Source organism: Trichosurus vulpecula, chromosome 4 (genome assembly GCF_011100635.1).
Source record: "Trichosurus vulpecula isolate mTriVul1 chromosome 4, mTriVul1.pri, whole genome shotgun sequence".
NCBI lineage: Eukaryota > Metazoa > Chordata > Mammalia > Diprotodontia > Phalangeridae > Trichosurus > Trichosurus vulpecula.
Window position 1 is genome coordinate 232,799,174 of NC_050576.1, and position 12,183 is coordinate 232,811,356.

Below are 12,183 nucleotides of genomic sequence, written 5' to 3' on the forward strand. Positions count from 1 at the left end.
GTGTGTGTGCACCTTTAATTCTCTTTTTTTAACAGTTTCTGGTTTTATTTTAGAGCTTATAAATTCGAGTGTCATCCATATTCATGAGCCTATTTACATGTTTGCATATAATCTCCAAATTCTGCAGTTAAGGACCCCTTCAATTCTAGGGTTCTAAATAGGAAAATGAGGCCCAGAGGAGAGGCGACTTCCCTCCCACCCACCCACACCTTGGTCAAATAGCTATTTGGTAACAGAAATAGACTTCAAACTCACACCTTGTCCATCTTAGGTACTGAGTAAGGATCACCATTAAGATGCAAAACTTCAGACATGTTTTGAAAATTTTGTAACTAACACAAGCTGAATTGTTAATACCAAACAACCTCCGAATAGTTTTTGCTCCTCTATGTTACAACCTTTAAAGTGCATTATAATCTGATGAGGATTTTTTTAAAATTTAGATTCCAAAAGATGAAGTCATATTCATTCAAAAGGAGGGAGAATTTTTAGCATGCAGAAAAATGGGGCTTTGAAACAATCATCTCCTAACAAGATCTGACAACTTAAAACAGAAAATCGTTGTTGTAGCTCTGGTCGCTTTCTTCTTTCCTTCCCTTAATTGGATGTATCATTGGAGATGCTCGTAACCTATTAGATTAGCTGATTCTTGGATAACAGACTCAGAATCCAAAAAGATCTCCACAGGCTAGAACACTGCTCTAATGAAATGATGTTTAGTGGAGATACATGTACCTGGGTTCCAAAAAATAATTTTACAAAACAAGACAGCATTTGGGGGAATAGCTAGACAGCAGTGGATATGTAAAAGATCTGGATGTCTAAGTGGATTACAAGCTCGATACAAGTCAATGGTGTGATGTAATAGCTTTTTAAAAATTATTAGCACAGAGGCTACATATATCCAGAATGGAGGTGATAGTACCACCATACTTCTTGAGCACTGCATTTGGTTCTGGTACCCCTTTCAGGGGGAACATTGACATGCTATCATCCAGAAGAAAACCAGTACAGTAAGGGGCCTCGAGACCCAGCCATGTGTGTATTACTTAAAAGGATTGGGGATGTTTAGCATAGAGAAGAATCAATATGGGGGCAAGGATGTGGTAGCTAACTTCAAGACTGGGGGGAGGAAGGTGGCTAAAAAGACTCTAGGTTCTCTTCTAGGGGAGTTAGGCAGGCCTCTGCCAAAAGGAAAGAGAATGGCCCAGGAGTGGTAACCCACAACCAGCCCTAGGAAAATGAAATCAGTATATGAAAGTAAAGCTGGGCAGAATATCCATGTGGGCTGACCAAGCCAGCACTGGACCCCACCCAGAGTTGTGGCTAGGCAGAGCAGTACAAACATAGAAAAAACTCCACTTTCCAAATACCAACTGTTGGCAGACTTTTCCAAGGCTACCTCCAATAGGAACATCCACAACAGTGGAATTCACCATGCCTTGTCTTTGGGGATTTCAATTTAATTTGCATTGATATCTTATGTTTTTACATCTTCATTTCTGAATAGATTTCCCCCCTCCCCCCACACAGTGAGCCATCTCTTGTAACAAAGAATAAAAAAGAAAGATGAAAAAAAAGAGTTCAGCAAAACTAACTGATTGATACCTAACCAAGTCTGACAGTATGTACAATGTTCCCCACCCATAGGTTCCCACCTCCACAAATAAGGGAGGGAAAGGCATTTTCTCAGTCTTTCATCATCTCTGGGGACACAGTAGGCACTACCTGAATGCTTAATCCCTTCCCCATTGAGGGCAAGGATTATGTCTCATTCATCCTTCTCTAGTCTGCTCTGTGCCTGGCATATTACTTCACACATAGGAGACACTCAACAAACATGTGTGTGTTTTAAAATTTTGTTTGAACTGGGTACGGTTCATTGTACCCCAAAGTGACACGGTGTCATGGATAGAGAGGTAGCCTCTGACCCGCACTTGCTGTGTGACACTAAGTAAGGAACATAACGTCTCTTTGCTCTGGGCATTGAGTACTCCAAGTGCCCCAAGACTACAAGTGGCAAAAAGAATGTCAAGCCCCATTACTATAGTGACTTTCCTCATCTGGGAATTTCCTATACCAATGAGATCACAGGCCCTCTTACTCTACCATGACGTTAGGAACCCAGGATCATAGACTAAGAACTACCCAAGGGATCTTAGAGCTCAGCCAACCTCTTCATTTTACGTCGAGGAAAAGGAGACATCTTGTTGTCACTATACTATTGCAGGTATTTGCCTAAAGTTCTATGAGGTGACAGAGCCTAAATAATTCCCACTGGAGACCTTTTACTCCAAACCAGGACCCCATCTGAGCTGCCTTTTGTTCGTTCTAACCTGCCCCTCCTCTCTTCCCCTCCCCCACCTGTCTCCCCCTCCCCCCACCTGTCTCCCCCTCCACTCCTCTCCCCCTCCCCCCACCTGTCTCTCCCTCCTGCCCTCCATCTCTCTACCTCCTTCTCTCTTCCTTCCCTCCATATCTCTCCTTGGCTCTTTCCCTTCCTCCTCCTCCTCCTCTTCTTTTTCTCCTCCTCCTCCTCTCTCTTTCTCCCTCCCTCTCCCCCTCTCTCTTTTTCTCTTACTCTTCCTCCCTCTCTCCCCCTTCCTATCTCCATATATATGTATGTATACATAAATATACATTTGTTAACTTTTATATTTATCCTATATATACTATATATATATATATATATATATATATATATATATATATATACACATCCTATATGCATACTTGCCATTCCCTCCATTAGACTGTAAGCACACAGAGAACAGGATAGGTCGTCTAGCATAGTGGAGAGGGTGATAGTCGGGGAGCCTTTGACACAAGCTACCTCGATGACCACTGGCAGGTGAGCTCCCCAAACAGCTAACCTCACAAGGGTGAGCCTCAGATTCTACAACTCACCAATTGGGATAATTACACCAGTCAGTGCCTATCTCGCGGGCTTGGAGCGAGGCTCACATGAGATAATACGTTCTAAATGCTCTGCAAGTTGTGAAGAGTTCCCAGGGTCCGAGTTGGAAGGAACGTCAGCGTCCATCCAGTCCAATCCATCCCCCCAAAGGAAGCCCCCAGCGAGAGGTCCTTCAGCCTCTGCTCCAGTCAGGGCGAGCCATCCACCTCCCAAGACAATTCAGCTTAGTAGGAATTTGATCCTGGCGTCAAGCCTCGACTCAAACAGAACAAATGAATCCCTCTTTTTCATGACAGACAGACACAGAAGGGACACCATGCTCCTTGTTCATCTTTTTAAGCTTCAGCCTCCAGAAGCGAGCGCGATACCGAAGGTGTGCTCTGACCGGGGCAGAGTGCTAGGGGACCATCACTTCCTTATTTCTGGACGCCTGGCCTCTCTTGCCACTCTCCAAAAGTGAGTGGCAGAAATGGGGCTGACCTGCAACGGGGAAGGGAATTTCCTCATCTAGGAGTTCCCTATACCAATGACATCACAGTTCCAGCCCCTCCCTAACCCTATCCTCTTTCATGGCAAACCCAGATCGCTTTGTTTTGACTCACGCATTACACCAATGGGGCGGCTAGGTGGCGCCATAGTGCACAGATGCGGGGCCTGGAATCAGGAAGACTCCTCTGTCTGAGTTCAAATTTGACCTCGGACACTTATTAACTGACCCAGAGCTAGTCAGCTTGATCCCTTTTGCTTCTGTTTCTTCATCTGTCAAATGAGCCGGAGAAGGAAATGGCAAACCACTCCGGGATATTCGCCAAGAAAACCCCAAATGGGATCAGGAGGAGTCAAGGTTGAATAACAAATTCACATCAGTGATTCGTATTGAACCCCCAGTTGTTATTGTTGTATCAGACAAACGCCCCCACCCCCCATCTCGGATTTGGGTCGTTGGTATTTTTGATCTTTGCAGGTATAAGCCTACCGAATTTCCTCCCTAAAGCCTGGGAGAGGTCTTTTCGGATCTTTGTTCTACAGTATTAATATGTTACATTGGGAAATCACCAAGTCAGTCCCTAACCCTTCTGTGACAACATAGTGATCTGACTGCCGCCTCTCCCTTGCATGAAGTGAGGCCACAAGATCAGTGGTCTAGAACTGGCAAAAAAAAAAAATGTATTGGTCTAATGGGTAAACCTGATCTTAACTTTCTCATGGACTCCTTGGGCATTTTGGTGTGCCCTTGCTCAGAACCGTTTCTCAGAAAAAAAAAAAAAGTTTTTAAATGGATAAAATACATAGGATTACAGCGGTAACCAATTACATTGAAACACAGTTACCAAAATATTTTATTAAAAAAAAAATAGTTCATTGACCCCCCCCCCCCCGCCCACCTTAAGAACCTAATGAAATTCAATTAGAGGTTCTCGTAGATTAAATCAGATTTAAAGGGCCTCGGAGGGCACCAACTCCCGCGAAACTGAGGTTGATTGTCTCCCCCAAAATCACACACAGGTAGCAAGAAATTTGTACCCAGGTCTTCTAGCCCCAGGGCCTGCTAATGCTTGAGACCCTTGAGTCTGCAGGGCGCTGGACAGACCAGCAAACCAGGATTCCAGCTCCCGGCGGCTCTTGACACTACTAGTTGTGCGTCCCCTGGCAAGTTCCTTGCCCTCTCTGGGCTCAGTCTCCCGGTGTCCGCCTGTGCCAGGTATCCCCACCCCCACCCTCGGGGTGTGCTTTCGGTTTTGCCCGGGGGAGGCAGCGGTGGATCCCGGGCTGGCTGCGGAACGGGATCCGAGGGGCGGGACGGGGTGGGGCGGGGCGGGGAGGGGATGGGTGACCGGAGTCGAGCTCGGTCTCGGGATGAGTGGAATGGGCGGCCCGGGAACTTAATCCGAAAGAGAGCACGGCTACGCCGGCTCTACATGAGACCGAGAGGCTGATGTAGAGGAAAACGGAGTTTGGGAGAGACAGACAGAAAGAAAGAAAGAAGGGGGAGGGGGAGAGAAGAGTCCGGGGCCCCAGGGGACCCGGGAAAGTCCCAACAGTCGCTTTAAAAGGGGACGCCCCCTGTCCACCTTCCACCCAGCTCCCACCTGCGTTGCAGCTCCCAGCCCAGCCCCGCCAGTCACCGCTGCGCTCCCGTCATGGGCCCACGCCGCGACGCTAGCCTCCAATGTGAGTAGCCTACTGGACCAGGGTTCCCTCGCCCGGCCTTGCAGCCTACTGGCCCCAGCCTAGGAATAGGAGGCTGGCAAAGTAGGCAGAGAGAGCCGACGTGGAGGGGATGGGGGAATGCGTTTTGGGAGAGACTCCAGCCTTTTAGCAGAAGCAGGGTGCTGTAATGGGCCCCACTGGAGCTGGAATAGGGGAGACCTGAGTTCGAATGTCACAATTTAGTACCTATGTGACCTTAGGTACCTCTTTGGGTCCTTATTTTCTATTAAAGGCGGGCGGGAAGGGGGTTGATGAGTGGTACAATAGGAAAAAAAATGCTAAATCGGAAATGAGACAACGTGGATTCAAATCTGAACTCTGCTACTTGGGCAAATCACGTGATGTCTTTAGGCCTCAGTTTACCCAACTGCAAAATGAGGGAATTGGACTTAATGAGCTCTTTATCTGTGATCTTATGATAAAGAGAAAAACTGCTAGATCGGGAGTCTGAAGCTATGAGTCCAAATCTCCACTCTGCTTCTTACTACCTGTGTGGGTTTGTTTAAACGACCCTCTGGGCTTCACTTTCCTCCTGTGGAAAATGAGAGGGTTGGATCTGATGACCTTTAAGAACCTTTCCCAGCCTAGGACTGAATGTTTCCTGTAACTAGATGAAGACCTTGCCAATGGAAATCCTTTGGGTGGAGAGCCCAAGGATGAAGAAAGACAGACCGAAATGAAGTGGCCTCACCCAAATTCTTGGCTTGCCACATGGTGTCAGTTCCCGCAGGAATGCTGCCCTCTAACAGGGGAAGCACCCAGCAAAGAATCGTTCTCTCTTTTTGGAGAAAAGAGATTTGAAGAATAGGTTAGGACTGGGGAGAGAATAGAGCGAGAAGGGAACATGGGCTAGGAAGGAGGCAGGGCATAGGCGATCGGATGGGCAGGCTGGGCTGAGAGAGAAGTAGGTGACAGGAGCCAGGGCACAGATCTTCTGCAACCGTTGGCTTGGGGGAGGGGGTGGTAGTGAAGGGAAGGAAGCAGTAAATAAAGCATGAGAGAGCTCTGGGTCCAAGAGAAGGAAAGTAGATGTGCTGCTGATCCAAATGCCTAGTACCTCCTAGAGAGGAGCAAAGGACAACTTGAGATGAACACCCTTTCTTTCAGATATCTTCCTCATCGCCACACTCACTGGCCTCAGCCAAGTCAGCTGGGCCAAGAACCTTCCTGTGACCCAGCCTCAACCCAGCATGCCCCAGTGTCTCCAAGGCTCCAAGAACCTGTTGGAGGCTGTAAGCAACACTCTTCAGAAGGTAAAGCAAAGTTTCTTTTCCTCTATGATATTTTAGGATCTTGTAGCTTTTAGATGTGCCTCGCTTTACTTGTCAGTGCCTCAATGGACCAAAGTAATTTTTAAAGTTTTTAATTTTTTTTCAGCTAGAAAAATTCCTTTTCTCTTCTTCCCTGCCACCACAGGGGACAAAAAAAAAAGGAAAACCAAAACTTTGTAAATAATATGCATAGTTAAGCAAAACACACTCTCACGTTGGCCCTGTCAAAAAAATCTCCAGAAATGTCTCGTTCTGCTCCCCAAGTCCGATGTCTCTCTGCCAGGATGTGGGTAGCTTGCGTTCTCCTTGATCCCCTGAAATTCTGGTTGGTCTTGGCTCTGATCAGAGTTCTTGTCTTTCAAAGTTGTGTGTCTTGAGGCTATCATCAGGCAGTTGCTCCACTCTTAAAAGAGTGATTAGTCAATTGGTTAACTATCTTTAAAGGAGAGATTAGCACTAATCCATCAATTGCTTGCTTAAGAATTGCCTTGAAATTGGCTCAGAGAAGGCTGCTACCGAATCGGTATTGTCATTGTGGAAGTAGCAGGTATAGTGACAAGGGTGTTTGCAATGTCTTGTGGCCAGTGACAACATGGATAGCTAAGTAAGAGCAGAAATTCTCTTTTGCCCTGTTACCTTGACGTGGTCCTTCCCCTGCTGGTAGCACTTACACATGAAAGCTTTGAACTGAGAGATCTCACAAATGAAGTGGACTGTGTTTTCCCCAAATTTGGATATATCTGAAAAGCACTAGGGCATAATGAATTGAGGGTGCCCCTTTAAGGAAAAAAGACCAAAGCTCAAACCTTAGAGCCCAGGCAACTCTCTAAAGAGGGTCCTAGAGACTCTCCAACTTGCGATTTGTAGCCTTGTAGCTACAGAGGGAATTTCCATACAATTAAATTCTAGACCGCCCCTGTCCCCCACCCCAACACACAAACTCCCTACCTTATTTCCTTATTTCCAGTAACATCTGGATTTCTCATTTTAAAATACAGAAGCAAACAATATCTTTCTGGAAATGCTCAATCTAGTCCATGTTGCAGAAGTAATATTTCCATATGTGTCCCAGACATTGTATTAAAACTTTCCTTGGGTGTATAAATACCTTTCCATCTATCTCATTTCCATGCCACAAGGCCCCTTTCGACCCAGGCTTCCTCTTTTAATGTTTCCTAGTGTCCCACCAAGTGAAACTGTCACCGCATCCAACCTTGATTAAAAATAATAATAGTAGCTCACATTTATATAGTACTTATGTGCCAACCATCGTGCAATTATCTCATTTCATCCTCACAACTACTGAGGTAAATGCTGTTATTTTCCCCATTTTATTGATGGGGAAATTAAGGCAGTTAAGTGACTTGCCCATAGCTAGGAAATATCTGAGGCTGGATTTGAACTCAGGTCTTCCTGATCCCAGGCCCAGTGTTTTAACCACTGTACCATATAGCTGACTACTGGTGGTGCTTGCTAACCAACCTAAGAAATAGCATTTCAAAGGGGAAAAATGTTTTAATTGAATCTATTATATATTGCTTCGATTTTCTCAAAATCCAATGAGGACAAGTCATTTTGTTTCCATTGAAGAGAAAAATATGACATAAATGAAAGGGTTGTTAGTTCACAACAAGTAACAGTAATTGGGTTGAAAAGGCTCCAGTATTTAGTCTCAGGTTGCTCATAGCATTCACCTTCTCAAACTCACTGGAGCAAAGTGTCTATGTTACTCGTGGCTACCTGTGTTTCAAAGATCGAGAAACAGTGTTATCTTTAAAGAAGAAGTTGATTTCTGCCTTTTTGGTATGACACTCCTAGATGTGTGATCTTTAAGGTTCTTCCCAGATCTAAATGTATGATTCTATGAACAGTTGTACTCTGATCCCATAAATTACAAATGAATTGCGACTGCTTTGTTGGAGGGAATTTCCATAGCTGAAGTTCCCTATACGCTTGAAATCATAGGTCAAAACAAAAAAAAAATTAAAGCAAACTTATTGTTTCCTTCTTTGAAAATTACACTTGAAAAAATATTTGGTGGCAGGGGGGAAGTTATTTGCGGCAAGTATCACAGAAGGATGGGTACTAATCAGAATTGTTTCTTGAAATGATTTATGCTGTTTGTATAATGGAAAAGATGTCACTGAAGGAACCATGTTCAAAGTGGGAGAAGCAAAGGGATTGAAATGAAATATTGCTTCTTGTGGTTGAACAAAATTTTGAACAGAACAAGAGGATGGAAGCCAGGGCAGCCATATCTGTCCCTAGCTGGCCCACTATGCCCTATTTCCCTAATACTCTAGTGAAATTCACCAGTCGGGATATTTGAGAGGCTAATATATCTGGTGCCTTTATTTCTACAGGCAAGACAAAAACTTGAATTGTACTCTTGTTCCTTGGAAGAAATTGATTATGAAGATATCACTGAAGTCAGAACCAACACAGTGAGGGATTGCCTACCCCCAGAATTAACCAAGGTAGAAATGACATCTGTCTTTTGTTTTCCTCTTCAAAAGAATTTCATTTCTAACCCATCAGGGCACAATTTGATCACTATCATTTGACTTCTCTGATTCTAGAATGCAAGTTGCCTGGTTTCCAGAAAGACACCTTGCATTGAGGTAAAACAAGAAACTCTCCCCTGTTGTGGTTTTTTTAAGTTCTTGGTGAACTTCTGTGTTTCCTTAAACCTTACCTTATGCCTTACACCCTGCAGAACTGTTGCCTTAAAGGCATCTATGAGGATCTGGAGACCTATAAGGCTGAGTTTAATGTGATCAAGGAAACTCTTGCAAAGGACCCTTCAAGGCAGATTTCTCTGGACCAAAATATGTTGGCTGCTATTGATGAGATGATGCAGGTAAAAAAATTATTGCTCGTGTTTATCTACCTGTGTTATATGTCATCCAGTCAAAAAGCATTTATTGAGCATGTATTAAATGACTAGTATGTGCCAGGCATTGTGCTAAGCTCTGGGGACACACAAAGACAGTCCCTTGCTGTCCAGGAGCTTAGAGATAACAAGAGAACAGGGGTCTTTGATTTATTAGTGCCTACAAATATTTATTGAATGATACCCAGCTGTGCCCATTATAGTAGTAGATACAAAGAAAGTACTTCAACTGTCCCATCTTCATAAGATTCAGTCCAGTCTTGTTGTTCAGTCATGTCAGACTCTTCATAGTCCCATTTGGGGTTTTCTTGGCAAAGATAGTGGAGTGGTTTGCCATTTCCTTCTCCAGCTCATTTTACTGATATGGAAACTGAGGCAAACAGGGTTAAGTGACTTGCCTGGGATCACACAGCTAGTAAGTGTATGAGGTCAGATTTGAACCCAAGTCTTCCTGATTCCAAGTCCAGCACCCTATTCACTGTGCCACCTACCTGCTTTTAATCCAATGTAGCAAGCATTTGTTAAGGACCTACTTTGTGCAAGGCACTATGCTAGGTAGTGGGGATGCAACAGCAAAATTACCTTGTCTCCAAAGACCCTATAGTCCTTTGGGATGGGGGAAGAGAAGGAATTGAGTTATTTTCAGTCATGTCCAACTCTTCATGACCCCATTTGAGGTTTTCTTGGCAAAGATACTAGAGTGGTTTGCCATTTACTTCTCCCGCTCATTTTACAGATGAAGAAACTGAGGCAAACAGGGTTAAGTGACTTACCCAGGGTCACCAGGGTCAGTTAGTAAGTGTCTAATATGAACTCAGGAAGAGGAGTCTTCCTGACTCCAGGCCTGGCACTCTGTACACTATGGCATCATCTAGCTGTGTGGGAGGGAATACAACTTGTAAACAGATAAGATGGCAGTGTGGTACCAAGGAAAGAGCATTGGCTATGGAGTCAGAGGAGCTGGGTTAGAATCTGACCTCTGAAACAACCTGCGCAACCACAGGCAAGTCACCCAATTCATGACTCAGCATTTATTCAGTGCCTTCTATGTGTTAGTGACCATGGACAAGTCATTCAACCTGTGACTCAGAATTTTTTAAGTGCTTACTGTGTGCTAGGCACTGGGAATATGAAGACAAAACAAAACAGTCCCAGCCCTCAAAGAGCCTGCAGCCTACTAGGAGGGGACATAACATGTATTCCAACGCTCTCATCAGCTAATGCTACCCCCTTCTCAAATTGCCTTCCATCTACCTTCTCTATATCTTATACATAGCCTAGTTATCCTCTCATTTCAATGTGAACTTGAAGAGAAGGATTGCCTTTCTTTGTATCCTGGCACATAGTAGGCACTTAATAAATGCTTTTTGACTTGACTTGAGTTAGGAAAATACAAAGTATATAAAAAATCCATTTCAAATGGGAGAAAGAGCTAACCATGGGGAAGAACTAAATAGAGGCTCTTCAGTGGTAGGAGATTACTAAGACAGACAGTTCTGATCAGTGACATGAATTGATTCCAGTGCTGAAGTGAGCACCATTTTTAATGTAACACATATAAAAATAATCAAGAATTGCATCAGATGCCATCTTCTTTGGATTGTTCCCAGAACCCAACTCCTAAGCAATGGTTTCCAAATAGGCTTCTAGACACTTTTCCAAGCTCTCTAACAGTCCTTGTTCCTGGGTAATGTCTTCTCTTCAGCCTGGCCATCTGGTTGGAAGTCAGTTGGGGGACTAAGCTTGGAATCTGGGAAATCAATGAGAAGGTAGAACAGTATGGAGGGGAAAGCAGTGACTTAGAAGTCAGGGGACCTGGGTTGAAAGCTTGGCTCTGCCACTTCCTGTGGGTATGACCCTGAGCAAATCAATTCCTTTATTCTTAGCTTTATATATAAAATATATATAAAATGAGGAGAGTTAAACTCGATGGCCTCTTAGGTCCTGTCCAGTTCTAGCTCTGCCATAGGCTAGAGAATCTGCACTAAGCACTGACTTTTCCCATTTCTCCTGATGGGCTTGTTTTCATTTTGGAACATGGTCTATGTCATGCTCTATCCTTACTGTCTTAGGCCCTGAATTTCAACAGTGAAAACGTACCACTGGCCTCTTTACCCAGAGAACCTGACTTTTACAAGACTAAAGTCAAGCTCTGCATCCTCCTTCATGCTTTTAGAATCCGGGCTGTGACCATCAATAGAATGATGAACTACCTGACTGCTTCTTCCTAAAGGGCTCATCACCCAAAGGCTTCAGCTCTTTGGGATAAAGCAAAGCATAGAGCCTGAAGATAATTACCATCATGGACATTCCTTTGGAATGTCCGTGAGATATTGACCAATAGCAATTTTTATTGGGAATGGGTTGGGGAACTAGGGAAGGGGTGGGATTGGCTGGGTTCTATTTCATCTTGCTTAAGTTATTCTATTTATATGGCTTTTGTTTACATTCTCTATAGCATGGTCCATGGAGGACATGGTCTTTCTCAAAACAAACCATTCATTTGACCAATGTACTTCACTAAGTTTACAATGGATGGAATCATCTTGGTTTTCATGACCAAAATTACCAATGACTATGAATGTTCTGACAAAACATCTTCATCTTTCTTTCTCTTGCTTTGATGGAGAAAAAAGTATTAATAAGCTATTTCTGTACCTAAATGTTGTCTGAAATATGGAACACTTGAATGTATTCAGAAATATTTATTCAGAAATATTTATTCAGAAATGTTTATTTATGCCTTTTTAGCTATTGTGGAAGCATGTTGAAAAGTAACTTATATTTATTTATATTTATTCAAGTATTTATTATCTAATTAATTTGAGACACTTTTGTGAATTTTGTTCTTATATGAATAAAGTTTTGATGATACAGAGATTATGGTGTTC

The 12,183-nt window shown here is 43.7% G+C and overlaps 1 protein-coding gene across 1 annotated transcript; it reads left to right on the forward strand.

Moving 5' to 3' along the window:
• Positions 1 to 5,023: 5,023 nt before the first annotated feature.
• On the forward strand, positions 5,024 to 11,523 carry IL12A (interleukin 12A). The gene is made up of 6 exons (XM_036757933.1): positions 5,024 to 5,089; positions 6,236 to 6,381; positions 8,763 to 8,876; positions 8,979 to 9,020; positions 9,116 to 9,259; positions 11,365 to 11,523. Exons 1-6 carry the CDS (start codon positions 5,059 to 5,061, stop codon positions 11,521 to 11,523), a joined length of 636 nt encoding a protein of 211 aa, XP_036613828.1. The 5' UTR covers positions 5,024 to 5,058.
• Positions 11,524 to 12,183: the final 660 nt, after the last annotated feature.

What these genes read in the sequence shown, in the direction of transcription:
- IL12A (XM_036757933.1), top strand. Translation starts at nt 5,059, where the DNA reads ATGGGCCCACGCCGCGACGCTAGCCTCCAAT. An exon ending in CCGCGACGCTAGCCTCCAAT is followed by an intron (nt 5,090 to 6,235) that starts GTGAGTAGCCTA and finishes CCTTTCTTTCAG; the next exon opens with ATATCTTCCTCATCGCCACA. An exon ending in GAAAGACACCTTGCATTGAG is followed by an intron (nt 9,021 to 9,115) that starts GTAAAACAAGAA and finishes TACACCCTGCAG; the next exon opens with AACTGTTGCCTTAAAGGCAT.